Source organism: Heterodontus francisci, chromosome 5 (genome assembly GCF_036365525.1).
Source record: "Heterodontus francisci isolate sHetFra1 chromosome 5, sHetFra1.hap1, whole genome shotgun sequence".
Lineage (NCBI taxonomy): Eukaryota > Metazoa > Chordata > Chondrichthyes > Heterodontiformes > Heterodontidae > Heterodontus > Heterodontus francisci.
Window position 1 is genome coordinate 92,899,908 of NC_090375.1, and position 27,909 is coordinate 92,927,816.

General features: G+C 45.3%; 1 protein-coding gene across 1 annotated transcript in view; it reads left to right on the top strand.

Moving 5' to 3' along the window:
• The window catches only part of LOC137369570 (putative Polycomb group protein ASXL3), a 412,154-nt gene extending 384,863 nt beyond the window's left edge, over positions 1-27,291 (top strand). Inside the window, exons 11-12 of the mRNA XM_068030859.1 lie at positions 102-1,206; positions 23,587-27,291. Of these exons, the coding sequence (XP_067886960.1) occupies positions 102-1,206; positions 23,587-27,291 (4,810 nt within the window). The remainder of the gene's footprint in view (positions 1-101; positions 1,207-23,586) is intronic.
• Positions 27,292-27,909: the final 618 nt, after the last annotated feature.

The window sequence follows — 27,909 nt, forward strand, 5'->3', positions numbered from 1 at the left end:
TGGTACACCTTTGTCTGCAGATAATCTGTTTTTGTCTCAAGACACTACTAAGCTGCTTTCTATGTTATAATTGCTACATCCACCTCTTCTGTTGCATTCAGGTTGGGTGTAACACAAGAAGAAGCTATGAAGCTGGAATCAGTAAAAGATTCTTTTGAAAATCCAGACAGCTGTTTATTTTCAGCACCACATACCATATCAGGGCCCTGTGAGATCACATCTGGTAGTAAGCATGAAAGCAAAGAAAATTTTGTGCCTTATACAGATCTAAAGCAAACACAATGCAACATACAGCAAATCCCAGCCAAAGAACCATCCAAAACTGCTAAAGAGGAGGATATACTAATATCCTTGTGCTCAGACATTACCTCAGATGAATCTGTTATTCAGGAAGAGATAGCAGAAGAAGTTGAACCGAATATTTGTAGAAGTCATGATGAAAACAATCCTCCTGAGTCCAATACCTCTGACTTTGATCAGTCTTGCCTACTTAGCTCTGAAAAGGCAGAACAAGAGATGCCGTCAGATGACTTGAAGCCTGTTCTCATTACACAAAGTATCAAGGAGCTTGAGTCCCAATCTGAGCACACTGTATATCCACACATGCCTTCCCCGGGGATATCTAGCATTTCTTTCCAACTACCTACTTCCACTTCTACACCTTCTCAACTTTCTGATTCCTTTGATGCATCTAACAGTGACATATTTGAACTGGCACCTAACACAAGTAATGAGGAGAGTACCCTAGAACAGTGTAGTGCTCCTATGTGCTCAGAATCTTCATCTTATTGTGCAGAGCTCGAGGCTGTTACCAATAACCCTGATTCTCCAAAGAGAAATACACAGTGCACATCTCAGCAGCCACATATCTCTGCATGCTCTGAAACCTCCGAACTGTCTGACCATTCTGAAAATGAAAACAAAAATCCTGAAAACCAACTAAGGACATTGCAGTGCATCTCTCAGCTACCGCCACGGACATCCACACCCTCAGACTCTTCCACATCATCTTCCGAGGGAGTTAGAAATGACAGCAAAGACTTAGAGCTACAAAAGAGAAAACCACTGGAACAGCACAGCCTGGAGGTCTGTCACGAGAAAAGGCCTAGAATTGAAAATGACCAGTCCTTTCAGATTCTGCCCAACATGTTACAAAGTGAAAAAGAGATGCCTACAAAAGAAGAGCCAAAGGTCCCACCTATCAAGGTACATTGCATAGAAAGAAATAAGACAAAGTGTAATCTATATCCTTTTATTATATTTCTAGACATTTTTGTAATATACTCACAATAAATCAAACTGCATTATTTTACTTTATAGCTCCTTGGAGTTACATCTGTTCCTTTGTCCTGGTAGTCTATTTGAGATTTTGTATTTTTGTGAACAAAATATTATTATAAGTGATAAAACAAAAAAGTTTTCTTTTCATATCAAATGTCCAATAAGTATCTAAAAATTCATTAAATTATCAATGCAGTCGACAGCATTTTATCTGGATCGCGCTATCAGATTGCATTTATTGAAGATGCTATTCAAGGTACTTTTACTCAGAAAGAACTCTGATAGGTAAGGCCTAAACACCAGAGTTTAATTAACTGTGTGGTCCAACATCTGACTTTATTCACGAATAGAAATAAACATATCATAAGTGAGAATTGACATCCACAAAATATTGTGCATATGTATTAATTGTCTTACAATGAGCAGGACAGTAAACTTCAATTTAATTAATTTCGTGTAAGTTCTCCACTATCATTCAGGTAATAGTTTTATAGAGTCTTCTTCTTCTTTGGCCTCCTTGTCTTGAAAGACAATGGGTAAGCGCCTGGAGGTGGTCAGTGGTTTGTGAAGCAGCGCCTGGAGTGGCTATAAAGGCCAATTCTAGAGTGACAGACTCTTCCACAGGTGCTGCAGATAAAATTGGTTGTCGGGGCTGTTACACAGTTGGCTCTCTCCTTGCGCTTCTGTCTTTTTTCCTGCCAACTGCTAAGTCTCTTCGACTTGCCACGCTTTAGCCCCGCCTTTATGGTTGCCCGCCAGCTCTGGCGATCGCTGGCAACTGACTCCCACGACTTGTGATCAATGTCACAGGACTTCATGTCGCGTTTGCAGATGTCTTTAAAGTGGAGACAAGGACGGCCGGTGGGTCTGATACCAGTGACGAGCTCGCTGTACAATGTGTCCTTGGGGATCCTGCCATCTTCCATGCGGCTCACATGGCCAAGCCATCTCATGCGCCGCTGGCTTAGTAGGGTGTATATGCTGGGGATGTTGGCCGCCTCGAGGACTTCTGTGTTGGAGATACGGTCCTGCCACCTGATGCCAAGGATTCTCCAGAGACAGCGAAGATGGAATGAATTGAGACGTCGCTCTTGGCTGACGTATGTTGTCCAGGCCTCGCTGCCGTAGAGCAAGGTACTGAGGCCACAGGCTTGATACACTTGGACTTTTGTGTTCTGTGTCAGTGCGCCATTTTCCCACACTCTCTTGGCCAGTCTGGACATAGCAGAGGAAGCCTTTCCCATGCGCTTGTTGAATTCTGCATCGAGAGACAGGTTACTGGTGATAGTTGAGCCTAGGTAGGTGAACTCTTGAACCACTTCCAGAGCGTGGTCGCCGATATTTATGGATGGGGCATTTCTGACGTCCTGTCCCATGATGTTCATTTTCTTGAGGCTGATGGTTAGGCCAAATTCGTTGCAGGCAGCCGCAATCCTGTCGATGAGTCTCTGCAGACACTCTTCAGTGTGAGATGTTAATGCAGCATCGTCAGCAAAGAGGAGTTCCCTGATGGGGACTTTCCATACTTTGGTCTTCGCTCTTAGATGGGCAAGGTTGAACAACCTGCCACCTGATCTTGTGTGAAGGAAAATTCCTTCTTCTGAAGACTTGAATGCATGTGAGAGCAGCAGTGAGAAGAAGATCCCAAACAGTGTAGGTGCAAGAACACAGCCCTGTTTCACGCCACGCAGGATAGGAAAGGGGTCTGATGAGGCGCCACTATGCTGAATTGTGCCTTTCATATTGTTATGGAATGAGGTGATGATACTTAGTAGCTTTGGTGGGCATCCAATCTTTGCTCGTAGTCTGAATAGACCACGTCTGCTGATGAGGTCAAAGTTTTATGGAGTACTTAATAAGAAAATGCTGTATCAGTCTGACGTGTAGACAGAGAAGCCTTTCTGAGTACTACAGCTTATTCCATAAAATTGAATTATTTATCTGGTATGAATTATTGCTACAAAATATGACAAGATGGGGACAATTTTTGAAAGATGTATAAATGCAACCATGAAACTGTACCATATCATCAGACAGTAGCTGGACCAAGATTTACAGCTGAAGTTCACAGCTTTTCAACGTGTGCATACATATCTACATATGAAGTAGGAGCAGGAGTAGGCCACTCGGCCTCTCAAGCCTGTTCCACCATTCAACAAGATCATGGCTGATCTGATTGTAAGCTCAAATCCACATTCCTGCCTACCCCTGATAACCTTTCACCCCCTTGCTTAAGAAGAATCTATCTACCTCTGCCTTAACAATATTCAAAGACGCTGTTTCCACTGCCTTTTGAGGAAGAGAGTTCCAAAGACTCACAACCCTCTGAGAGAAAATATTTCTCCTTATCTCTGTCTTAAATGGGTGACCCTTTATTTTTAAACAGTGACCCCCTAGTTCTAGATTCTCCCACTGGTTCTCCACTGGCACAAGTGTTGTTTTGAAGTTGCTGCTTACAAGTTGGAAGTTTTATCTGGTAGTACAGAAGCCATTTTTTGTAGCATTGCATATATTTTTAATAAGGCTATCATGTTGCTAATCAAAACTGTCAACAGCAGCAATTTCAAAACCTGTGAGCACCACTGCAGAACAAAAAAGAATTTTCAGAGGGGATTGGAGTGTCAGTTCTATAGCCAGTAAGATAAAGTACAAGGAGAGGCCCCCCTGCTTTATTTACTTGAAGCCTCTTTGCTAATTTTATGTGGCAGTTTAAGGTTGCTAATGCTCTCGCATTGCCCAGTAGTCTCTTAGAATTGGACATTGCTGGTCGTTACCCTTTATGCTTTGAATTTCCCACCAAGGCAATGGTCACCCGATTCTGTAACGTCACCGACTGAAGCCTTCAGCTAGAGTGAACAGTGACCAGGGGCAGGGAATTGAGGCTTGGGAGGGACTTGGCATGGTGTGTGTGTGTATGGAATTCGGGCTCAGGGCAGGGGGTGGGAATGAAGGGACTGGGGCTTGAGGAGAAAGAGAGAAAGAGACAGGGTACTTGAGAGTTAGGGGTTGCGGGGGAGACTGGGGATTAGGGCAGGCGTGGGGCCCAGCATTTTCTGCAGAGCCAGGAGCAGCAGCAGCAATGTGGCTCATGGGAGCTGCAAAGAAAGAGGGATGAGTGAAATCTGGATACTTAGCTGTGAGTAAACAGTAAAAGATTGTTTCCACTAGTGGGTGAATGTGGATCAAAGGAGCAGAGACCAAATATTCTCACTGGAAAAGGAAATATGTAGTGCCTTTCATGATCTCAAGGTCTCCCAAAGCACTTTTACAGCCAATGAAGCACCTTTGAAGTATAGTCACTGTTGTAATGTTGTAATCTGTGCACAGCAAGGTCCCTGAAACAATAATGTGATAATAACCAAATAATCTGTTTTAGTCATATTGGTTGAGGGATAAATATTGGCCAGAACATCAGGAGAACGCAGCCTTCCAAAGTACCAAGGGAATGGAGAAGGATGGAGTTTGAACTGAGGGCTATTGGACGAGTGCGTGTCTTCACCGCAAGTGTTTATTGAGGCAAAGACTGGAACATTATTTAAGGGGGAATGGGATAAGTATTTGAAAAAGAGGAATAACGAAGTATCTGGGGGAATACGGTTACAGAAGAGAGCACCGGGTGCTGGCACAGGCCCCAGGCTCTGAATGGCCTCATCCTGTGATGTCATTGCTACCATTCAATGAAAATTTGATTTATTGATTCCAGCTCAGGGATTGGTTTATAAATGTTGTTGCTGAACTGAGTTTAGGATGATATGCCCTGTGAGAAGTTCCCCAAACACTGAGCCTACTTGGTTTGGTTCAGGTCGCTCTGTGCCAGATAGTTTGCACGTGTGAAGTCCAAGAACAGATCAGCTCTGACTGACACTCCCTGTTCAGAGTTGTCACCTTCACAGAAATCTTGGGTAAAATTTTCCCAGCCTGCTGGAGATGGGTTCGGGAGCGTGCAGGGTGGGAAAGTCCCAGAAAAGGACTCCAGGTGTGATCCCGCCCTCTTCCGGCTTTCCCTGGGGCAGCTTGCAAGGCCAGTAGGAATCTCCTGTCGTTCTGGTGGGAGAGCAATTGAGGTAGTTTAAAAGGCAATTAAGAGCCTTTTAAAGCATGGAATCCCTCTTTCCCAACAGCTCATGGATTACACGCTGTGTCTGCAACTCGCCAGGTGGAGAAGGTGAATGCAGAGGAAACTCATCATAAAGTGAAACTGACCTGATATAAGCAGCATTAAGGGTGAAACCAGTAAGCCTGTGGTCAGCCACAGTGAAAGGCTTGTGCTGACTGACAGGAGCTGTTCTTTCAGGCTAAATGGACTGATTACATTGGAGACAGCAACCTTGTGCAACTTGTTTCAATTCGCTTGGATACCACTGAAGGTAATCTCACCTTATTGCCTGTGAGACATCCCTGTGTCACGGGGTCTACATATTCTAAAGTTTGGTTGATCCTCTGCGGAGGAGGTGCAGCATCCTCCAGCTCAGCAATCACAGTGACAGGGGCAGCAACTCCAGCAGCAGCTGCTTTCTCTACAACAGGTGGCCGGAACAGAGGGGATGAACACAGGGCTGCACCTCGAAGGGGACAATACCCTCAGCACAGGGTTTATAGGCCAAGGGTCAACTTCGCTGAACTGCAGTGCCTCCAAAGGCTCTGGCAGTCATGGAAGGTGCTCTGCAGCCTCTTGGAAGAAGACCTTCACCCAAGAAGAACAAGTAGCCACCCACTGCCCAGGGCTGTCAAGGTGACCACAGCCCTCATTGTTTTGGGTCTGTGTCCTTCCAGGGATCAGCTGCTGACATATCCCTCAATCAACCCTCATCAGTCCCCATCAATATGTTGATAAAAGCAAAATACTGCATATGTTGGAAATCTGAAATAAAAACAGGAAGTGCTGAAAATACTCAGCAGGTCAGGCAGCATCTGTGGAGAAAGAAGCAGAGTTAACATTTCAGGTCTGTTGGACCTTTCATCATTTATCCCCAACACTTTGTTTGTGAATGCTTCCAACTACTTTAATTTTTAGAAGGCTCAGGCCGGTCAAACGCAGAGGACTTATTTTTTTATTCATCGTTGGCTAGGCCAGCGTTTATTGCCCATCCCTAATTGCCCTTGAATTGAGTGGCTTGCTGGCCATTTCAGAGTTAACCACATTGCTGTGGGTCTGGAGTCACCTGTAGGCCATCCAGGTAAAGACAGCAGAATTCCTTCCCTAAAGGACTTTAGTGAACCAGATGGGTTTTTACAACAATCGACAATGATTTAGACTAGATTTTAATTCCAGATGTATTAATTGAATTCAGATTTCACTATCTACCATGGTGGGATTCAAACCCATGTCCCCAGACAATTAGCCTGGACTCTGGATTACTAGTCCAGTGACATTACCACTACACCACTGCCTTCAGCTTTGCTTCCCTCATGGGGTTTCCACAGGTCTGGGAGGTTGTAGACTGCATCTCCATGTGGCAATGAAGGTGCCATCAGACCAGCCAGGCATATTTGTCAACCACAAGGGCTTCCACTCCCTTAATGTGCAGTTGGTTTGTGAGCACTGCAAGAGGATAGTGCAAGTATGCAGCAAGTACCCAGGGAGCTGCCATGACTCATTCATCCTTCAACAGTCTCAAGTTCCACAGCTCTTCTCTCCACCAGACAGCCTCAGTGATTGGCTCCTGGAGGATGGTGAATGTCCTCTCAAGGCTTGGCTGCTGATTCCAGTGAGGAACTCAGCACAGAGGCACAGGAGAGGTATAACCAGAGCCATGTTACTACCAGGGCAACAACAGAGCAAGTCATTGGCTTCCTCAAAATGAGGTACCGCTACGTTTACCGATCTGGAGGTGCCCTTCAATATGCCCCAGAAAGGGTCTCCTGTAGTGGTCTGCTGTGCCATGCACAACACGGTGCTGCAGAGAGGACTGCAGCTGGCACCAGAGGAAGGTGGAGAGCGCCCGGCATCCTCGGAGGACGAGCATCCACATGTGCCATTAGCAGACCCTCTGGTGTCAACAGCACAGGGTATGCTGGAGTTGCAGAAAGGCGTAAGGCAACATCTGGTGGAGATGCCAGAGGCCATATGCAGCCATGAGCGGATGCTGGAGGAGTCCATCTATTCCATGACTACTGTCATGTCTCAGCTATGTGAGTACATGGCTTCCTCCATCGGGAGGTTGGCAACCCTCATAGAGAGCCAGATCCAACAGATGTGTGCAGACTTGCACACCATCACCTTAGCCATGAGCTTGACAGAGCAGTGGCAAGACAAGAGAAGGACGAGGCACCTGGAGTCTTCTCCAGCTCCTTGTCCTTCTCTGGTGAGCAGGGAGGTTCAAGTGAGCCTTGAAAGAGAGGAGGAGCGGCTGAGCTCCATAGCTGGGGGCTCCCCTCAGGGTGTTCCGTGTGTGGATACCGGCTCCTCAGTCCCTCCGCCAGTGAGCCCAGCTCCAGCAGCCATGATGCCTGAGGAGAGTCCTGCACCTGTGCAGGAAACCCTCATGCAGCTTGATCCTTCCAGCCCTCAGGTCGCCAGAGGACAACCACTGAAGTCATCCCAGGCCAAGGGGCAGCCTGATCTGCAGCCTGCCTCCAGCCCAGCTGCTGCTGCTGGGTTCACACCTCGAAGAAGCACTCGCTTCTAGGAAAACACCTAGGCTTCACAGGTGATTGATATCTAACATATGATGCTTTATATGAAGTTCTTTTGTTCGGGCCATTAATGTTCATTGTCTAAAAGTGATTATTCTATCATGCCTTAATTGTGAGCTGCTGACTTCGCCCTTACCCCTTAATGGAATGTCAATGTAAGCACAGCCCTCATTTAAATGTGATCTCCCATGGGCACTAGCGCATGTTTCAGCTGGACGCTAGGCACGGAGCACAAATGGAGAGGAGGCAACAGACTGCATGCATTGAGGTTAGTCTTTATTGTTTTCTCTGAGTGACCATCAGGGGGACTGGAAGTAATGGCCTGCTACCCGACCGGGACCCGACGGGACCCGACGACATGAGTCAGGCGTGGGTCGGATCGGGTTGCACTTCGAACTCCGGCATTCGGGCTCGGGTCGGGCTGGGTCGGACATGCTCTATCACAGGTAAATGGCTCCAATGTTAATTTAATTTTTGGACTAGAAAGGTGGTTTTGTTACAGTTATTTTAAGCTTATGCAGATCAGCAACAAAGTGAAAAACGGAAGGTAAGTTAACTGATGGTCGGGTAGGGTCAGGCCGCCGCGGGAGAAAGTGAAAGGACTCGGGCTGGGTCGGGCTCGGGTCGGATGTGGTTCTGTCGGGATCGGGTCAGGGTTTTTTTTGCAGACCCGAGCGGACCTTTAGCTGGAAGCAGGTAAGTATGAGATTGTCTCTTGCCTCCTTGGCACATCGCTCAATCTGTCTGGCCTCCAGTGCAAGGGCTTCGACATCCAATGCTCATCTCCCTCCTTCATGTCCTCTTTGTCAGTGAAGGAGTGTCGCTCAGGCATCCCATTGTCATGCAAGGCCTCCCCCCTCTGCTGTGCTAGATTGTGCAAAACACAGTAGACTACCACAATATGTGAGACCCTCACAGGGGCATACTGCAGGGCTCCATTTAATCGATCTAAGTAGCAGAATCTCATCTTCGGCAGCCCAATGGCTGCTCAATGTTCTCTTGGGTGGAGCTGTTGCAATTGTTGTAACTCTCCTCCGCTGCATGGCAAGGGTTCCTCAGAGACGTGAGTAGCCAGGTGTTCAGTGGGTAGCTTTTGTCCCCAAGAATCCATCCCTGAAGTCAAGCGGGGCCTGAAAAGCTGTGGCACCTGGGACTGTCGAAGTATGTAAGCGTCGCGGCTGCTTCCCGGGAAGTGGGCACACACCTGCAGGAAATGCTTTTGGTGATCGCAGACCAGTTGAAAGTTGATGGAATGGAAGCCCTTCCTGTTGATGAAAGCAGCTGGCTGGTCCATGGGAGCCTTGATAGCCACATGCATGCAGTCTATCACACCCTGCACCCAGGGAAATCCAGCGATGGCCCCGAATCTGATGGCCCTCTCCGACTGACTGTCAGGGTCGGTCTGGTAGCGCACATTGTCGTCGGCCCTCTTGAACAAGGCATTGGTCACCTCCTTGATGCAGTGGTCGGCTGCTGCCTCGGAGACTCCACACATTTTCCCAGTGGGTCCTTGGAATGATTAAGACACGTAAAAGTTTAATGCCACTGTGATCTTCAGGGCCACTGGCACAGGGTGACTCCCAAATCCCACAGGTCACAACCCATCCTGCAGCAAGGCACATAGGTTGGTGACGGGCTCCCTGGAGAGGTGCAGTCTTCTCTGATAATGCTGCTTGGACATTTGGAAGTAGCTGATTTGAGTACGGTACGTTCTCTGGCACAGGTGGGCCCTTCTTGGCATGGCTGGCTGCTGCAGCTCTCGTTGTGAAGCTTCACGGGCAGATGCAGCTGCCTCTTGGTCCTCCCTCCATTGGAGACACTGCTTCATTCCATGAGGGTCCAAAAAGACAGGGTGTATGAGACCCATGCAAGGTGACCAGTGGGCCTTCAGAGCGCTATCGAAGCTGTCAAGCTAGGCCCCCACCTGCCAAGAATGAGGCACATGAATTTTGTCATGAACGTTGATTTTAAACTGTTACTGGAGTGAAGAAAGGACTTGTTAAACAGATCAGCCGTGGCTGGAAAGACATTTGCATGTTAAGAGACAGTGTTTGGAAGGACAAAGCAGCCATTCCCTGACACATTCAACCCACAATGGACTTTTGATCACCAGGTGTTGAAGGTGGGGGATCTCGCATTCCAGATTGACTGCTAAGATGGCCGAATACACAAATGGACATGGTCAAACCAGCTAGTCACATGACTAACCAGCTGGGAATCCTGAATTTTTTGAATTTGTACGAACAGTTTGGACAGAAAGCAAAATGCTCCTGGATTGAGACGATCTCTCCTGGCTGGCTCGCCACAGCGTCTCCTGTCTGTCTGCTCCCATCTCTTTCTCTCAAGCCTCTGAATCCACTGAAGACACATGTACTCCAACAAAGAAAAATCTCCTGCAGCAAACAAAGTTTAAGCAGAATACTGTGCCCAATGAAAAACAAGATCTACCTACAATCAAGGACTCTACAGTGAGCTCGAAGAACCGTAACAACTCTTCAGATATTTGTTCAAACTTTTCCACTTTATTTTTCTTCTGCTCTTTTCTGTCTCTGTTTGCATGTGTGTATCGTGCTTGCATGCTAGCGTGGGTGCGTTGTGTATCCGTAGGCATTAACCAAATTAAAGTTTAAGTTTAATAAATTTCAACTTTTCTTCTTTAAACCTAAGAAAGCCTGTTTGTGCTGGTTTCTTTGCCTTATAATTGGAAAGCAGTGAACAAGGATTCGCCAAAGAGGAACTAAAAACAGTGTGTTTAAATTTAAACCCTGTTACGGTAAGACCAGGTGAAGGCTAAGAGGGACCTCTAGATACCTTTCACACCTGGTCGTAACAATGCAAAGCCGACCCTGCCCTGTAACTGAGCTTTTGCTACTTCTCTCAGCAGAATCCCTGATGGCCCTCAGTGCCCACCCTTGTTGATGGCCATCTCTCTCATCCAACAGTATCAGCAAATGCACATCTCACCCAACAATTTGTTCACCAAATTCAGCCACCCAAACCCAAGCCACCCCCCTTGCAGAGCTCCCAAGACCCCAGCCCCTCTTGCAAAGCTTCCGAGACCCCAACGCCCCCCCCTTACAGAGCCCCCAAGACCCTGCCCCCACCCCTGCAGACCTCCCAAGATCCCGACCCCCATTGCAGACCTCCCGAGACCCCGAACTCCCCTACAGACCCCCAATATCCCAATCCCCCCTTGCAGAGCGCACAGCACTACAGTCCGAAATAGCCTCCACACCCCACTGTTCCCCCATGCAGTGTTGGTCATGGCTGCCTCCCTGTCACGGCATTGAAGCCTCACTTCGGTGCCGCCAGCTTTTAACGGCCGTGAACCTGAAGACACATGAGTGCCACCAGCCGTCCACTTAATCCCGAGCCCCCCATTTAATTGCGACAAATTAGATGTAAGTACATTAAAATTAACTGCTCAGCAATTTAAAATAGATTCTTGTCACGCTGGGGTGGGGATTCCGCCTTGGTGCTTCCGTGCCACTGACTAAATCTGGAACTGATGTCAGGATGCCAGATTTCCAGGCAGACACTTCCAACATGATTCTCTGCTCCCCCCTCATGCCATCATTCCTTCTCCAACCAGCCACACAAAATTCTGCCCAAAGTGTGCAGCCCATTGGTGTGGGCTAGCATTCACTCCATGTCCTGCTGGATCTGACTCTCCATGAGGGTGACCACTCTTTCAATGGGTCTGATCATCAGAACAAATGCTCGATACATCATGGCACTCGTGTGAGAGATGGAAACTTCCATTATCTGTGCAAGGGTGCGCACTGCCTCTGAAAATGCTGACACATACACACACATTTCCCATTGCTGCTTCACAAGTTCCCTTTTCGTTGATGACTCCTGAGGTTCAGTATCTGTGTCCAGCTGAGCGGAACATGAAGTGTCTACCACCCACTGACAGGGACTCTCCACTGCTGTTTCTGTCTCTAGCACCTGCTCCTGCTCACGTGTGATGTGCTGCTCACCATGTGCCACCCTAGCTACCTGAGAAGCAGGACCCACCAAGGTGTGTGTATCTGCGCTGGTGGAGGGTGTACAGGAGTCATGTGATAGTGTGCCCTCAGAGTTCCCATCCTCCTCTGAGCTGTCCTCGGAATCCTCTGTCATCATCTCCGCCGGCTCTGCCAATGCACCTGTGGGAGATGAAAGACATGAGTTAGTACTGAAACCAGGTGAAATAGGGTTCCAAGTTTGCATAGGGCAGATCAGGACATTTAATGTATTGGTGACATTGATTCAACATGAGTGATAGATAAGTGCCAAGTGGCAGCGTGATATTTAATGCTGTCACCAGCTCTCTGGGCCATCCCCAGCTTTCCATTTACAGGTTGGCAACTGGACAGGTCATTGCCAATGTTCATGGATACCTCCTCCATCGCAGCCAGGGTGGCCATGCCTACAGGGAGCGAGAGGGCAATAGGATAAGGGTGAATGTGAGTGTTGTCTGTTGAGATGGAGATTTGAGGAGGAGGCTGGAGAGAAAGGAATGTGTGTGACAGCTAGGTGTGTTGGTCAGAGGAGTGCTGTATAGGAGAATGCTAGGGAGATCAGAGAGTGATGGCTGCCAACTGACAGTTACAGGACACACACCTTGCCAGACCTCATGTGGTCATTGATCCTTTTCCGGCACTGCATCCAGGCCCTGGGCACCATGCTTCGGTTACTGATAACCTCAGTAACGTGAAGCCACACTGGGTCTTCCATCCACATTGCAGCTCTTTCATCCCTCACACTGGATTTTTCCTGCAACACTGCTGCCATCATGAGTCCTTCTGGGGTCTCTTTAATTGGAGATCCCTCATTGCTGCTTTAGCCATGTCATCCCACCCACCCTCCCTGATTGGTCAAGAAACCCAGAGGCGGGTTGATATTTAGTTTGCTCTGGCAAAGACCAACCACAAAGCACACAAACCTGACAGTCGGTTTCCCAGCCGAAAAATGGTCCAGCCATTCTGGTAGGGACTAAGGTGAGAAGATTCCGCCCCTTCAGTCGAAACCAGAGATCAGGCCTATCAAAAGTGGTATCGTCTGAGGAGCCTGACCACACCTTGTGCAGTACGGGGAGATTCTGGCTACAGTTACAGGGTAAATATCAGCCAGTTACAGGATTACTACCAGGTACACATAAGATATTGGGTGTTACACTTATTACTGCTAGTTACTTATAGACTATTATTGAGTAATTGTATTCTTGTTGGTTAACCTGAATGTTAGCAATATTGCTATTAGTTATTGGTGAAATAACTAACAGCAATTTCAGTGAGCTACTGTTAGTTAGTAGTGAATTCAAAGTTTCTCCCACCTCTGGTTTCCCCTCTACAAATCACCCCGCCACCTTCGATTTCAGTTCTTTGCTGCCATCGGTTTCCCTTCGTCACCTGCTCATGGATGGCCTCCTGGTTCTCACACAGCAGCTGCTGGAATGAAACTACGAGTAAAGATACTCAACTGCAGGTGCCCATACTTTATAGGTAAATGCAGTAACAGTCAGGGATAGGCATCAACATGTTGCACCGCGGACATTTGACAACATTGACTCAGACACAGACATGGGAGCAGTTAATCTGTATATAAAGTGTTTAGCCAACCTATTGCCATCAAAACACAGTCCGATTTAAAACCATTTCTCCCTATTTAGTGGGATACTTGGGATTATTTTGCTTGCACAAGTAGTCAATGCCTGCCCGCACATTGATGAGTGATGCAGAGAATTTGGACAGAAAGCCATCTGTCAGCAATGATCTTGTTCGCTTTCTCTCTCTCCATCCCTCTCCTCTCTGTGTCCATCCCTCTCCTCTCTGTGTCCATCCCTCTCCCTCCTCTCTCCCCATGGCCCCCTCCCTCTCCCCTCTGCGTCTTCCCAGCACATCCCGCTTCCCCTGCACTCCACTTGGACAGAGGTCCACACGCTGGCAAACCATTTGTGCTTTTTATTGACGGGCCGGATATAAAGCTTTGGCTGACTGTAGGACCCAGCCCGATACCCCATTCCTTTGTAATTACTTTTGCTCCTGATAATTATAAAAGTCTTGCTCCAAGCCTTTAAACTTGGGTTTTTAAACACAAGTTTAAAGGCTTGAAGCAAGACATTTATAATTATCACGGACTTCAACATTTTTACCATGGACACTGGTGTCCAGGTACAGACATGTTGCCGACCCCTGGTAACAATTGCAAGTATCACATGATTAGATGGCATGTGATCAAACAACCCTCCAGGAGTTCCTTTAATCAAAGTTAACAACCCTACTCCAGTTGGAAATTCAGACAATTCAAGACTATTTTTCCCCTCAGTTTTGAAAGTTTATTTTTCAACTGTTTTTTGAGATTTTTTTGCTGTAATGCAAGCAATTTTGGAATGTTTGCAAGTGAATTCAGTGTGCCTAATGTTAATTTGAACCTCTTATCATTGGCTAAGGCATGAGATAAAATGTAGTTAGCTGGTTTATCTTCTCTGTGAAAATACCTTCTCTGAATGGCCTGACTGAGACTAAGGGCCAGATTTTCAAAGTCTGCTGAGTTGGGAATGGAGGCGAGTGCGATTTGAAGATTGCATTCTTGGAAGTCAGCACTGGGACCTGCCGCTTCCAGAACACAATGCCATTTTTAAAGGCATGCCAGCAGCAAGGGAACAGGTCAGGTGCACGCCTCCAATTATCTGCTTCTTGAGCTCATTAACAGCTCATTAACAGGCTTGTCAATATCAGTTCACAATTTTTGAAGGCTGGGAACGGGCAAGACCCCAAGGAAGGTATACGATAGGGTTGTGAAGACATGAACAGTATGGAGGGCTATTAGTGCTATAGGAAGGGCTGATTGAAATAAAGCAGAGGCAGCAAATAAAACTCAGCTCTTTCAGATGTGCCTCAGTGTAGCTAATGCGGCAGCTGTAAGAGTTGAATTTCTTTTTGGTAAATGTAGGAAACTGGAAAGGAACATGAGCCACTGGCATCACAGGGGCAGCTGGGGTTGGCAGGGGAAGGCCTGGTGAACATACAAAGCCCAGCTGAGGGCGTTCAGATGGGAACAGGCTACTCTGACATTGGCAGAGGAACCAGGATGAACTGCGACGACAGGAGGCTAAAGGAGTACAGCGGGGGACTGCAAGGGGATGAATGTGCTACCCAAGATAGGGGTGCACAGTCCAAGAGTCAGCTACCAGCAAATGACAAAGCACCAGTGCCATAGGAGGCTGCTCCGATCCAGGCAGATGGCCTCGGTCCTGTGTGCTCTGATCCACAATGACCTGAGGCCGTGGCAGACCCCTACCTGCAGCTGTCAAGATCTCCATTGCCCTAAACCTCTATGCAACCGGGTTGGTCCGGGATCAACTGTGGATCTAGGTGGTATCTCACAGTCGGCATTTCATCGGGCCATCACGCAGGTCACAGATGACCTTTTCAGTAGGGCAGGGACTACACCCACTTTGACGCAGATGGGCCTGCACTGGCACAAAGGACAACAGGTTCAACCTCCATCGCTGGATTCCCCCAGATGCAGGGCATCATCACTTGCGCCCATATGGCCATCAAGGCACCCAGTGACCAGCCGGTGAGTTCCATCAACAGGAAGGGCTTCCACTCCCTCAACATCCAACTGGTCCATAGCCACAACAAGAGCTTTCTCTATATCTGCGCTCACTTCCCTGGCAGCTGCCATGACACCTTCATCTTCTGCCAGCCCAGGCCTCCTCAGTCCTTCACTCCATTCCCCCAAAGTGCATGGCTGGCTCCAAAGGGACAAGGGAAATCCCTTGAAGAGATGGCTACTGACTCCTCTACAGGAGCCCCAGACAGAGGCACAGAAGTGAAAGAACCAATGTCACCTGCTCAGCAGGCTAACCATTGAGCAGGCCGTCGGGTTTCTAAAGATGCAATTCCGGTACCTGAATCGGTTGGATGGCACCTTCCAACACCCTCTTGCAAGGGTTTCAGTCATTGTGATGGTCTGCTGCGCTCTCCATAACATGGCCCTCCAGAGCGGTGTGGACCTTAAGGATATCATTGGGAGAGGAGCAGGAGGGATGAGAGGAGGAGGAAGAGGGGGCGGAGAGGGATAGCAATGAATAGAGAGGTGTCCCTGCTGCATGACGAGGTGGCCTCCTCCTGCCACCCTCCGGGAAGAGGATGTCCCTCCTCTCCCTCATGGCTTCCAGCATTAGATCAGGTTGGCATCAATGAAGTGAGAGTCTGCCCTGCCCCAGGTGCCAGGCCTCCAGCTCCCCTGTGACATCTTGCTTCCCTCTGGTGCTGTGGAAGGCAAATTTCTCCCTCAGGACAACAAGCAGCCTCAGTGATGGCTGCAGTGAAAGTCTGCGAATCCCACACTTGATCTGACCCACTGTCATTTTCAATCCCACTGGCGCTAAGAGGACAGGAAACATGTCTCCATACTAATTAAAGGCTTTTCCACTTGAAAATTGCAATTTTAATCAGCTTCCCAGAGGAGGCAGGTTTCAGATCCAAAACCAGACCCATTTCCATAATGAAATTCCAGCCCTGAGACTCATGGAGGCAATAAGCTTATATTGTGTGTCCAAAATGTTACAGGGTGTCGAAGCCATATAGTATCTGGTGCTGAGGCCTGAGGTCTACCATCTGTCCAACATATGCTATGCACCCATGCTAAAGCACCATGTAGCACATTGGAAACCTGAAAATGAAAGGTACGCAAGTGTCATAAAGGCTCCGATGTTTATGGAAATTATGGGTCTTCCCCATAATGTGGCTGGAGCTCACGAAAAGCACTCCAGACAGTCAAAGACTTGTCAGATTGGGGTTTCATTCATGACCTAATTATAAAGTTTGAACTTTCCTTCTAGGTGGCTCTCTTCTTCTAATGGGGCTACTTCATTTTCAGACCTTTCCTCTTTAGCCTCCCAAAGCTTTAGCAAAGAGCCAGTACAGATCCAATGAACCAAACGCCTCCTTTAGTGCTGAGAATTTCTATGATTTGATGCTGCCATGATCTGAAATACACTCTTTATCTGCATTATCACCTGTTTTCAGCTCCATCATTTCTCTATGAAATTTAAAAAACTGCAAATTACCTTGGGGTTTGGATAGTAACATTTAACCCAAAGCTTTGCATGTGCAAAATGAAACAAATATATTGTGTTGCTTCCACTTAGTAGCTGCAGATAGGAGACATGATACATGTGGAAAGAGTAATAAGGAAAGAAATCACAAAATAAAGAAAGACAGAATTAATTAAATAAACACAAAGCTGTGTTCCAGTTATGTTCCAGTTCCAGGTTTGTACGAGATTGATTCAGTTCAAATCAGGATGGTCTAGCGTGGCAGAATTAAATTACAACCCTGGCACACTAAACCTGATCCATTACGTGCCACTTCAAAGTGGAATAACAACTTCATATCAAGAAGTAGGAGTTTGCATTTCAGGCTGTCATTGGAGTTACTGTCCACACAAGAATATTTACTGATGAATCGGTTGGAGACTTGGGCGGAGAAGTGGCAGATGGAGTTTAATCCGGACAAATGTGAGGTAATGCATTTTGGAAGATTTAATACAGGTGGGAAGTATACAGTAAATGGCAGAACCCTCAGGAGTATTGACAGGCAGAGAGATCTGGGCGTACAGGTCCACAGGTCAATGAAGGTGGCAACGCAGGTGGATAAGGTAGTCAAGAAGGCATACGGCATGCTTGCCTTCATCAGTCGGGGCATAGAGTATAAAAATTGGCAAGTCATGCTGCAGCTGTACAGAACTTTAGTTAGGCCACACTTAGAATATTGCGTGCAATTCTGATCGCCACACTACCAGAAGGACGTGGAGGCTTTGGAGAGGGTACAGAGGAGGTTTACCAGGATGTTGCCTGGTCTGGAGGGCATTAGCTGTGAGGAGAGGTTGGATAAACTCAGATTGTTTTCACTGGAACGACGGAGGTGGAGGGGCGACATGATAGAGGTTTACAAAGTTATGAGCGGCATGGACAGAGTGGATAGTCAGAAGCTTTTTCCTAGGGTGTAAGAGTCAGTTACTGGGGGACATAGGTTTAAGGTGAGAGGGGCAAAGTTTAGAGAGGATGTGCGAGGCAAGTTCTTTACACAGAGGGTGGTGAGTGCCTGGAACTTGCTGCCGGGGGAGGTGGTGGAAGCAGGTACGATAGCGACGTTTAAGAGGCATCTTGACAAATACATGAATAGGATGGGAATAGAGGGATACGGTCCCCAGAAGTGCAGAAGGTTTTAGTTTAGGCAGGCATCAAGATCGGCGCAGGCTTGGAGGGCCGAATGGCCTGTTCCTGTGCTGTACTGTTCTTTGTTCTTTGAAAATGAGGCTTTGTAACAAAGGCAAATGAATAAAAGAAACTGAAGACAAAGTAGCAAAAAGCAAAAAAAAAATTCAGATGCTGAAAATCTGAAACAAGAACGGAAAAAGCTGGAAATACTCAGCAGGTCAGTCAACATCTGTGTAGAGAAACAGATTAAGTAATGCTTCAGATGTAACCCTTCAGTATAGGAAGAAATTACAGATGAACTGCATTTATAAAGGAACAGTGCAAAGGGGAGGGAACACACAAACACACACATATGCACACACACATACATGCATACACACACACAGGCACACACATGCGCATGCACTCACAAAAGACATGCACGCACACACACACAAAGAAATAGAATGGCCTGTAAAGTGTTAATTGGAAGATAGGAGATGGCTAAATGGCTGACATGGTATTGATATGACAGCAGGAAACGTAATGAGAGAAATTAAGGACATGGGACATAATTTTCATCTTCACTGACTGGGTAGCAATCTATGGAGCAGATCACTTACCCATGTTTCATTCTACTGAACTCAATAGAATGAAAATCAGGTGAGTTCCACAAAGGGTGGGCAATCCACTCCATCAGTTTATTATCTGAGCAGTGAAGTTGAAAATTACCTCCATTTAAGAGATATGGAGAACAGGCGAATTGCTGAAGTGGTGGGGATGAAGGAAAAAATAAAATAAAAAAGAATAAAATGGAGTTTGAACAAACGTACACAAATTAATTATATTTGCTTTTATTTTTATTTTGGAATGTTGATGGGTGGATCAATGGATAATGCAGTGAGCAATGACAGAGCATGCTTCATTCTTTATTTATGCTATATTTATACTGTCACAAGGGTCTAATGGAATGATTTTATGCTCAATCTCAGCTCTACTTGAAGCTGCCCATACAATTGGCACTAGTTATATGGTGTAAAATTTTGCTGCTTAAAAAGCATTCACTGCTTCCATGAGTTGCCATATTGATGTTGTATTCAGTAATGTTGTTGTAGTGCTTTATGTAGTTCAGCATTTCTACTACCTGCTTTGCTCTGATATTTACGAGGTGGGGGAAGTTGCTGGGGAAGGATTTTAGGCCGGAAACCTGGAAGTCAGCCTGATTGGCAGACTTAGATCCCTGGCAGGTGGGGAACACTCCAGAGGAGGCCGCAGCCCATGAGCAGGTCGGGAGCCAAAGCTTGGGTAGTAGGACTGTGGGGATAAGGTGGAGATTTAGGACTCAGGGTGGGGGACTTGAAATGATCCCTCGGGTGGGGTCCGATCCCGGTGAAGGGGATCGTCACTGATCCCAGGGTGGGGGTGGGTCCATTCCTGGGGGTGAGATGGCTGCCTATCCAGGGGGAAGGGAGGCTGATGGCGACAGGGAGGCCAGTAAGCTTGGTGGGCTAGGAGGAAGCTCTCCTAATCTTCCTGGCCCTCAAGAAGTGCTGTAAAGACACTTACATATACCACGAAGCTGTCCTCTCCTCCCTTTAGCTCGTGGGATTCGCGAGGTCTGGGAAACCCAGCCAGCCAGGATTAAACCTGGAAAACAGGTTAAATCTGAGGCAGCCTCATTGTAATATTTAAATGGACCATCACTTCCTGAGCACAGTTTGCTGCTTGCACCTCCACCCTTGTTGGAATTCGGGGTAATCAGAGTCAACCCTTTATCCTCTTTTCCAAATTCTGAAATGATTCAAAGTAATAATTGTTATTGGTGACAGTGGTTATATTTTATTCTGTATAAGTAAGACTTGATGCATGCTATTATTTGAACAGTAATATTAAAGCACAGCAGTATTACCATTATGCTCTGTGTGGAAGCCTGATCTCCAAGTAATCACTCCCTGGTCGCGCCAATCAATGCGGCATGTACATGTGTGGTCCCCCTGCAGACCCCATCCTGCTGTGAAGGTCTGTCTGTGGATGGTCCCAAAACCTCCTCTGACCAGATACCTTCCTGAGTTGGTTACCTCCCGTCCTGGCCAGAAACCATCTTCTCCCTCTCTACTCAGGGGATCACTTAAATGCTTTTTTTACACAGCAATGTCTATGGGTTAAATTGGTCTCCAATCAATACTCATTACGTCCCATGCTCCAACACCTAACAGCTTGTAAACATTCCAGTGCTTGCACCAGGCCAAATGGTGGCCTTGATGTCCAGTTATTTTGTCTCTCTCTAACTACAACTGGGTCTGTGAGAGGTGTTTTATCTCCCTGTTCCCACACAGCAAGCTGTCTATTTTCATGCTCTGCAGGATTTCTGCTGGAATGTTTTTGTCTTCACTTTCTTACCATTTGACTTCTTTTACACCTTCTGAGTCCATAAAACATTTAGTCTGTGAAGGCCCAAACCACAATTTTCCATCTGTTCACTTTTAAACCATCTTTACCCAGAGCGTGTCACAAACAGGAATAAAATATTTCAGTGTAACAATGAAATTAAAGAAGTACGTAGTCAGTCATAGGGTTTAAGTTAGTGTTTGTGTCAGCAAGAAAACCCAAAGTAGGGATTTCCCAGGATTCTCACACTTATCCGTCCCACCTCCATGAAAACCACACTCGGGAGGGTTGAAGGTGGATTAAGGTGGGGTTTGAGATTTTTTTAAATTTTATCATCCCACCTGACCCCAACCCACTCATTTTGGGGGGTTAAAATTAGCTGCATTGTGATTTTGTTACTCCAACAGCAATAGTTTAGATACTGAATACTATACATTAAAAAAAAGTATGAAATGATACAAGTACATCCAGCAATCTGCAAACAAGTATATAACTCATCCTCAGTCAAGGAAGAATTGGTTCACTGCTCTGCTGGGGAAGCAGTTTAGACCACACGAGGAAGAATCCTACCCATGCAATGGGGGTGCAGTAGAATTCGCAAGTTTCTGGTATACAGTATAACCGGAATCAGTTACCAAATGTCAATATATTATGAATAATTAGTGATCGATTTATAAATAGTGAGGACCTATTTTAGAATCCCAGCTTGCCATTAAGCATTACCAGTTTTGCTCATAGATTAGTTCTGGGAGGGGCAGTTCAGGGTGGTTGTGGGGGAGGGGAGAGAGGGTCTTATACACCCGCTGCTTGGAAATTCAAGAACTACTTTTCCAGATTTGGCAAGAGAACTCAATGAAATATTAGCAAGTGGGTGAGAAACTGATTCATCCTCTTTTGTCAAATTGATTAACAAATGATTGATTCTGCTTCTCAGTTAACCTTTCTGATATTATCAGGTGATCTTGGGTCTCTTTCCAGTTCTCTGTCTCTTAATTTTTTTGTAAATATTTATTGATTTCTTTCTGTGTCTCTCTTTATCTGTTTAGTTTGTGAACTTGTTTCATCTTACTATGCAGTTTGTTCTTTACTCTTTAGATTTCCTATGCAGTGTGAACAGCATGAAGTGATAAACAACCTAAAATTTCCTGTTTTGTTTGTCTTGGCTGTTCATGTGACAGATTAGCAGAGAAGCTCCATAGTGCATGCTCCTGAGCTTGTAAAAAGGAAAGCATGAATTTTAAAATGCCTTCTTTAAAAAGTGTTTAACAAATTATTTTTTGTCTGAAAAGGTAGAGAATAAGTTTTCAGTGGTATGATGTCACATGCAAGGGATCCTTTGTTATCTTTCTTTGCCATTTCTCTCCAGCAGTTTTAACCCTCTCCTCTCCTGATAGGATTAGCAGCCTGGCTTCCCTTTGGTGTTTATCCATTGTGGCTACAATATTTATGTGTCAATCTTGACAGACTAGTGCAGACTTTCCTTTTTGACATTGATGGAATGCAATTAGGGTGGGGGGGGTCCACTTGACCAGGTTACTGTCCAGATGGCAAAGTTCAAAACTACCCCCTTGCATCAGGTTTTCACCCCCACTACACTTGGTTTCAGGGGGCTGCCCCGATTAAGTGTCAATGTGCCTGCGCATGCAATAAGTACAGACCCAACACAAGCGTCTAAAAGAGGCGCTCAAGCTGTGACACAGAATGGTAAAACACACTGGGGGTAATTTCGACTTGATAATGTAAAAGGTGCAATATTGGCTCAGCCACCCATTAAATACATCTCCTGATTTTATATTCCTTTGAAGTCATGCACTGAGTTACCAATCTGAACCATGCTTTTATTGAAGATACCAAACAAAGATCAAATGCTTCCCTTCACGAAGGCAGGGAGGAAAAATGATAATGAAAGTGACTTCTTAAACTTAGCTGATTTCAATCTACTTCCCCCTCCCCTACCTCCATTGGATTACTTGCCCTCCTTTCTTCCCTTAGCCAGCCCAAAATTGGGTCTCAGATCTCATTTCAATTATTTAGCTGAGTTACTGGTGCCTGAAGAGTTTCCACAGGCAGCCGGCCTCAGACCAAATCCCATTGGGAAGCAACCCCATTTAAACCTACCCAAAGCTTACAGTCCTTTAGTTAATTTATGATCCACCTCACTATGTCACCCTTGACAACATTAACGTAATTCCAACACAAAGAGTTTGGTGGAACATTTTGAAACCTTTTTCAAAATCTAAGTAGCTAACATCTCCTTGATCTAACTTACAACTGACTTCTTCAAAAAACTGGATCAGGTTTATGGAACATGACCTCCCTTTCTGGAAGCCAGATTGAGAATTCCTTACCAAGCCTGGGTGTTCTAAGTGACTATTAATAGTATCCCTAATGATGCTTCCTATTAATTTCCCTTCTATTGAGGTTAAACTTACTGGTCTTTTCATTAAATTTATAGTCCCATTCCTTGCTTTTCTTCCCAAAATGTATTATCTCGCAGCTCACATCTCACCACCTTAAATTCATCTGTCGCTAAAATGAATGAAAACTAAACTGTGGACAGTGCACCCATAATTTCCTGATTGAAGACTCAGTGGGAGAGGCTTCCTCCTGGTGTGGATCGACTTAACATGACTCCTTTCCTGGATTCACTTCCCAGATTTATTCTCCCTCCCACAAACAGAAATTAATTTATTATTATGACAATAACAGAATCTATTCAAATAGAACAACTGAACCCTTTATGCCTGATCTCATGAGCTAATGAACTTATCAAAGTACTTACACTGGGAAGCAAATACAGTTAAAACATGAACAGCCTTGTAGTGTTAACTGTAAAATTGATATTCCTCTAAACAGCATTTGCTACAGAATAGCCATATTGACTCCTAAAGCTTTGTTTTTTAAATTAAGCAATATGAAAATCTGCTACTCTTATACCAAAATTGCTTCAGAAATGTGAACAAATGTAGAGTATTGTAATGCTGTTTAAATAAATAATCTAATACAAATAACAGGATACACAGATCCATTCTGACTTCTCAGTGTACTTGCATGGATCTAATTCTGGTACTTTTCTTTAACAGATTCACTTGTCAAGGATCAAACTTCCTTTTGTCATCAAAAGTCATCCATCCTACCAGATTTGTCCAAAGGCATCCTCCAGTGCGATACTGGGTGGAGGAAGAAATACTGGTGCAAGGACCCTTGCAGATATCAAGGCCAGAGCACAGCAGGCGAGAGCTCAGAGAGAGGCAGCAGCAGCAGCAGCAACTGGCACAGTGGGAGACGGAGTGATTGGTAATACAGGAGCGAGTGGAGGACAGACCAGAACATTGGCAGATATTAAAGCACAAACAAAGGCAAAGTTACTTGCAAAACATCTGGCAAGAACACAATTACTGCAATTAGATGAGCAGCCCTCTTGTAAACAAGGCAGGGCTGCAGTAGGAGATGTGCAGGATACCAGTGTTTCAAAGAGTGAAGAGACTGTTAAAGCAGATTATATCCCTTCCATAAACACATTTATAACATGCTGTACTGAAAGCACCCCTGTTCTAAAAGTTGATGACAATGTCACCAATAGTGCCATGCCTTACTCTCCTGATAATGCTGCAGTGGCAAACTCTACTCACAGTAGCACAGCATCCACCTGTGTCGGTAACGCTACAATACTACACTGCGCTGACAATATTGCAGTGCCAAGTTCTGTTAATTTTATGGCCACCTCTACGAACAATATTACTGTGCCCAGCGCTAGTGTTGAGGAACAGCACCTTCAGAACATTACCAAACAGAAGTGTGCTAACAGTACTGGCATGTCAAGGTGTGCTGATAGTGGTGCCATGCCAAGCTGTGCTGACAGAAATCCCATACCAAGTAGTACTGCCAATAACACACTGCCAAGTTGCACTAATGAAATCACTGTACCAAGTTCTAATGGTTTTGATAATAATACAGTCTCTCCATATTCTGCAGACATTGTTTCCAAAGCTCATACCGCACACAATACATCCATGCAATGTTCACCTGAGAGGATCGTCCTGGCAGGGTACTGCACCAGAGCCAGTTCTTCGAATAAAAGTTTTACTCCAAGCTCTGGTGATGACATTACCACTCTCAGCAGTAATGAAAGTGAAGTTATTAGCTATGATGATGCCTTTGGGCAGCATTCTGTTGATAACAACACTTTTCCCACCTGTGTTACCAGTACAGACATTTTGAGTTTCAATAGGACTGTTGTTTTGAATTCTGCCAGTAACAGCAACATGACAACCAACCTCAGTGTTACAACCATCCCAAATTCTGCAGACCTGCCACTAGATCTGGGATCTACTTCAGTAAATGAGATAAAAATCGGTGCTGCAAGTGCCGAGCTGTTGAAATCTTTGAAACCCCTTATCAGTGCAGAAGGACCCTCTAATCCTGATGTAGGTTACAGTGTGGCTAATGCACATACAATGCTAGGAACTTACTTTTCAAATTTTGTTATGGATTCTCAGGCTGAAATGGCTAAAACAGAAAATGCCTTGAATCATAAAATACATTCTCAGGAATTTGTCAATAACAGGCCTGAACCAGACAGTGATAATAAATTACAAAACAGTAGCAGAAGCAGTTACTCTAAGCTGCTAACAGAACAAGAGAATGACAGTCTACTGCTACCATCTAAAGACACACAAGGACCTACACTCCATCATAAAACAGCAGACACTACTGGTCTACAGTTTGATCTTACTGATCCGCAGCATCACTCTTTCACAGTTAAAAACTCAACCAATTTGGAAGGAATCGTTAGTAATAACCAGGATCAAAATGTCTCAAACCAAAGTAAATCAGGTTATCATGTCGGTGAAGAACCGCAAAGTATCAATGAGCTAGTGAGCAACAGTAAGGAAAACCACAGTTTGAATAACCATAACGAATATGATGATGTTCCAGTGAAGAGTGACAAATTGGACACTTATACAAACCCTGAAGAATCCACAGATATAAAAGAAAGAAAATTGGAGTCTCTTAGCATTTCTGCCGAGGCCAAAATTGACCCGTCCAGGCTAAAGGAAAAATATTTGTCCAATGCACTTGGCTCCGAAACTAAACAGGGAGAGCATCAGGAAAAGTGCGATGCTATAGAAAATGCCGTTCACTCTCGAATCAATCCAGTAGTGGACAATTTGCAAAGAAAAAACTCTAAAACACCTTTAGGCACAAACCAGTCTCAGGTCTTCACATTAACAACTGTGGAAAACCAAGAAAGAGTTTCTGCTCCTGGAAGCGCTAATCGTCATCTTTCATCAGTCGAAGCCAATAACCCTCTTGTGACACAGTTGCTGCAAGGCAACTTGCCTTTGGAGAAAGTGCTTCCTCAGCTTCGATCAGGTGCCAGGCTTGAAATTAATAGGCTCCCATTGCCCTCTCAAGGTTCTTCTGAATCCAAAGTGACTGCAGCTGATAGAGATGTCACCAATAACATTCCTCACTCTCTTTCTCAGGCCTCGAAGGGGCATACCTGGGGAACAGTATGGCAGATTCAATGCAAAACTCGTGACATGCAAGTAAGCAAGAGACAGGCTAAGTCAATAGGCGAACAGTCACAAAGTAGGTTTAAGCAAGCCGTAGGAGTTAAAATGTGGGCACAGACTCCACTCACTATGGATCAGGATCAGTCAGGGGAACGGCAGACATTATTTAAACAGGAGTGGATTAACAAGACTTTCATTCAGCACAAAGTTGCTCAAAGCCCAGAGTTTAAAGAGCAAAAGAGACCTTTGCCTTCATGTAGTTTTGAACAGAGTTTGTTGACCAGCAGTGATAACAGCAACAGCTTGACGGTAGCAGCCCCTATCTCACAGAGACAGCACACTCACCAAAAGTCTGTTACTTTTAGAGGATTGGCTGAAGCAGAAGCCTCACTGCAAGCTACCCTGCCAGCCGCACTGGGCTATGCCACGCCAAATGCATTAACATTCAACCGACATCTGGAGGGAAGCAGCCCAGCATTTAACTCCACAACACAAGTCAATACACCAGCAGACACAGATCAGGAAAGCACAGAAGCTGTTTTCTCAAATGGTCTTAAAGTTAAACAAACTGATAGCAGCTGTAGAGCAACACAAAGTGTCCAGAATAAATCTGTAAAACATCTTACTTCACTAAGCGAATATGAAGTGCCACCTAATCAAAACCGAGGATCTGTTACTATGGAAACCAATAAAAGAATGAGTTTGCTTGCTACAACTGATAGCTATAACGGTATTAAAATGGAGCAGTTTTCTGTTGAGGGCCTAAACAATGGCTGTGCATTGGATGTCAAAGATATTTCAAGAGACCATTATGAAACAAAAGAACAAGTAAAGGTTTTTGGACCAACAATGGATGTCCTTTTAGGCAAAATAGTAAGTGAATCTGACTTCTCTTCCCATCTGCCCTCTGACTCTGGTAAACCAGCCTCACAGCTTGCTACTTCAAAACTTCTGCATCAGCAGCAACTCTATGGAAATTATTCCACTTTACATTTCAGTGGCACTAATTTGAAACAAGCTGCTTCTGTTATTGAACAGTCCATTGGTAGTTTTTTGGGAAGTAGTGGAAACAGCGCCATTACTTTGTCTAACCAGAACACTTCCATTCCAGCTCATAGATTTTCTGATACCAGTGGTGGTGAAGAACTAGAGTTGAAGTGCTCTTGCAGGCTGAAAGCCATGATTATGTGTAAAGGATGTGGAGCCTTCTGCCATGATGACTGCATTGGGCCTTCAAAATTATGTGTAGCCTGCTTAGTAGTACGATAGAGGATGCCTCACCAGAAGGATTATTTCCACTTACTGCAGAGTACACCAATAGGAATATTTTGTCAATACTTGATCATGCTAAAGAATCTGAAAGGGTATCTTGTTAACCCTTTGAGAACTCCACCACTCTACTATGCCAAATTCCAAGATTGCAGTGTTTACTCCAATAACGTCCCAGATTAATAAATATACACAGTTACCTACACTTACCAAATTCTCCTTTTAGAAGAGTAAGCATTAGATGTTTATAAATAATTGCTGTATGTTGGTATGTCAATGTACCTCTTGGTGAATTGGTAAGGGAAGATAGTTGTGCTTGCAATTCCACACAGTATGCTCCCAGGAAAGAGAGCAGGTGAGCAATGCTCACTTCCTAGCAACAGCTTATTAATGAAGTGTTACTGGCAGTGTCAGGAGAGCAAGTGGTCTGTCTGCTTTCTCAGTCAGATGATAATTGAACAATTTAGAGAGAGCAACCCAAAAACAAGAAGAATTGGAGTGCAAAAAAGATTATAGGAAGTCTTTTATTCTAGATATATAATGTGAAATACTTTAATTTGAAAGGGTATTCTGTTTCAAAGGGTTGAAAATCCTTTTGGGTTCTTAGATGCTTTGCAA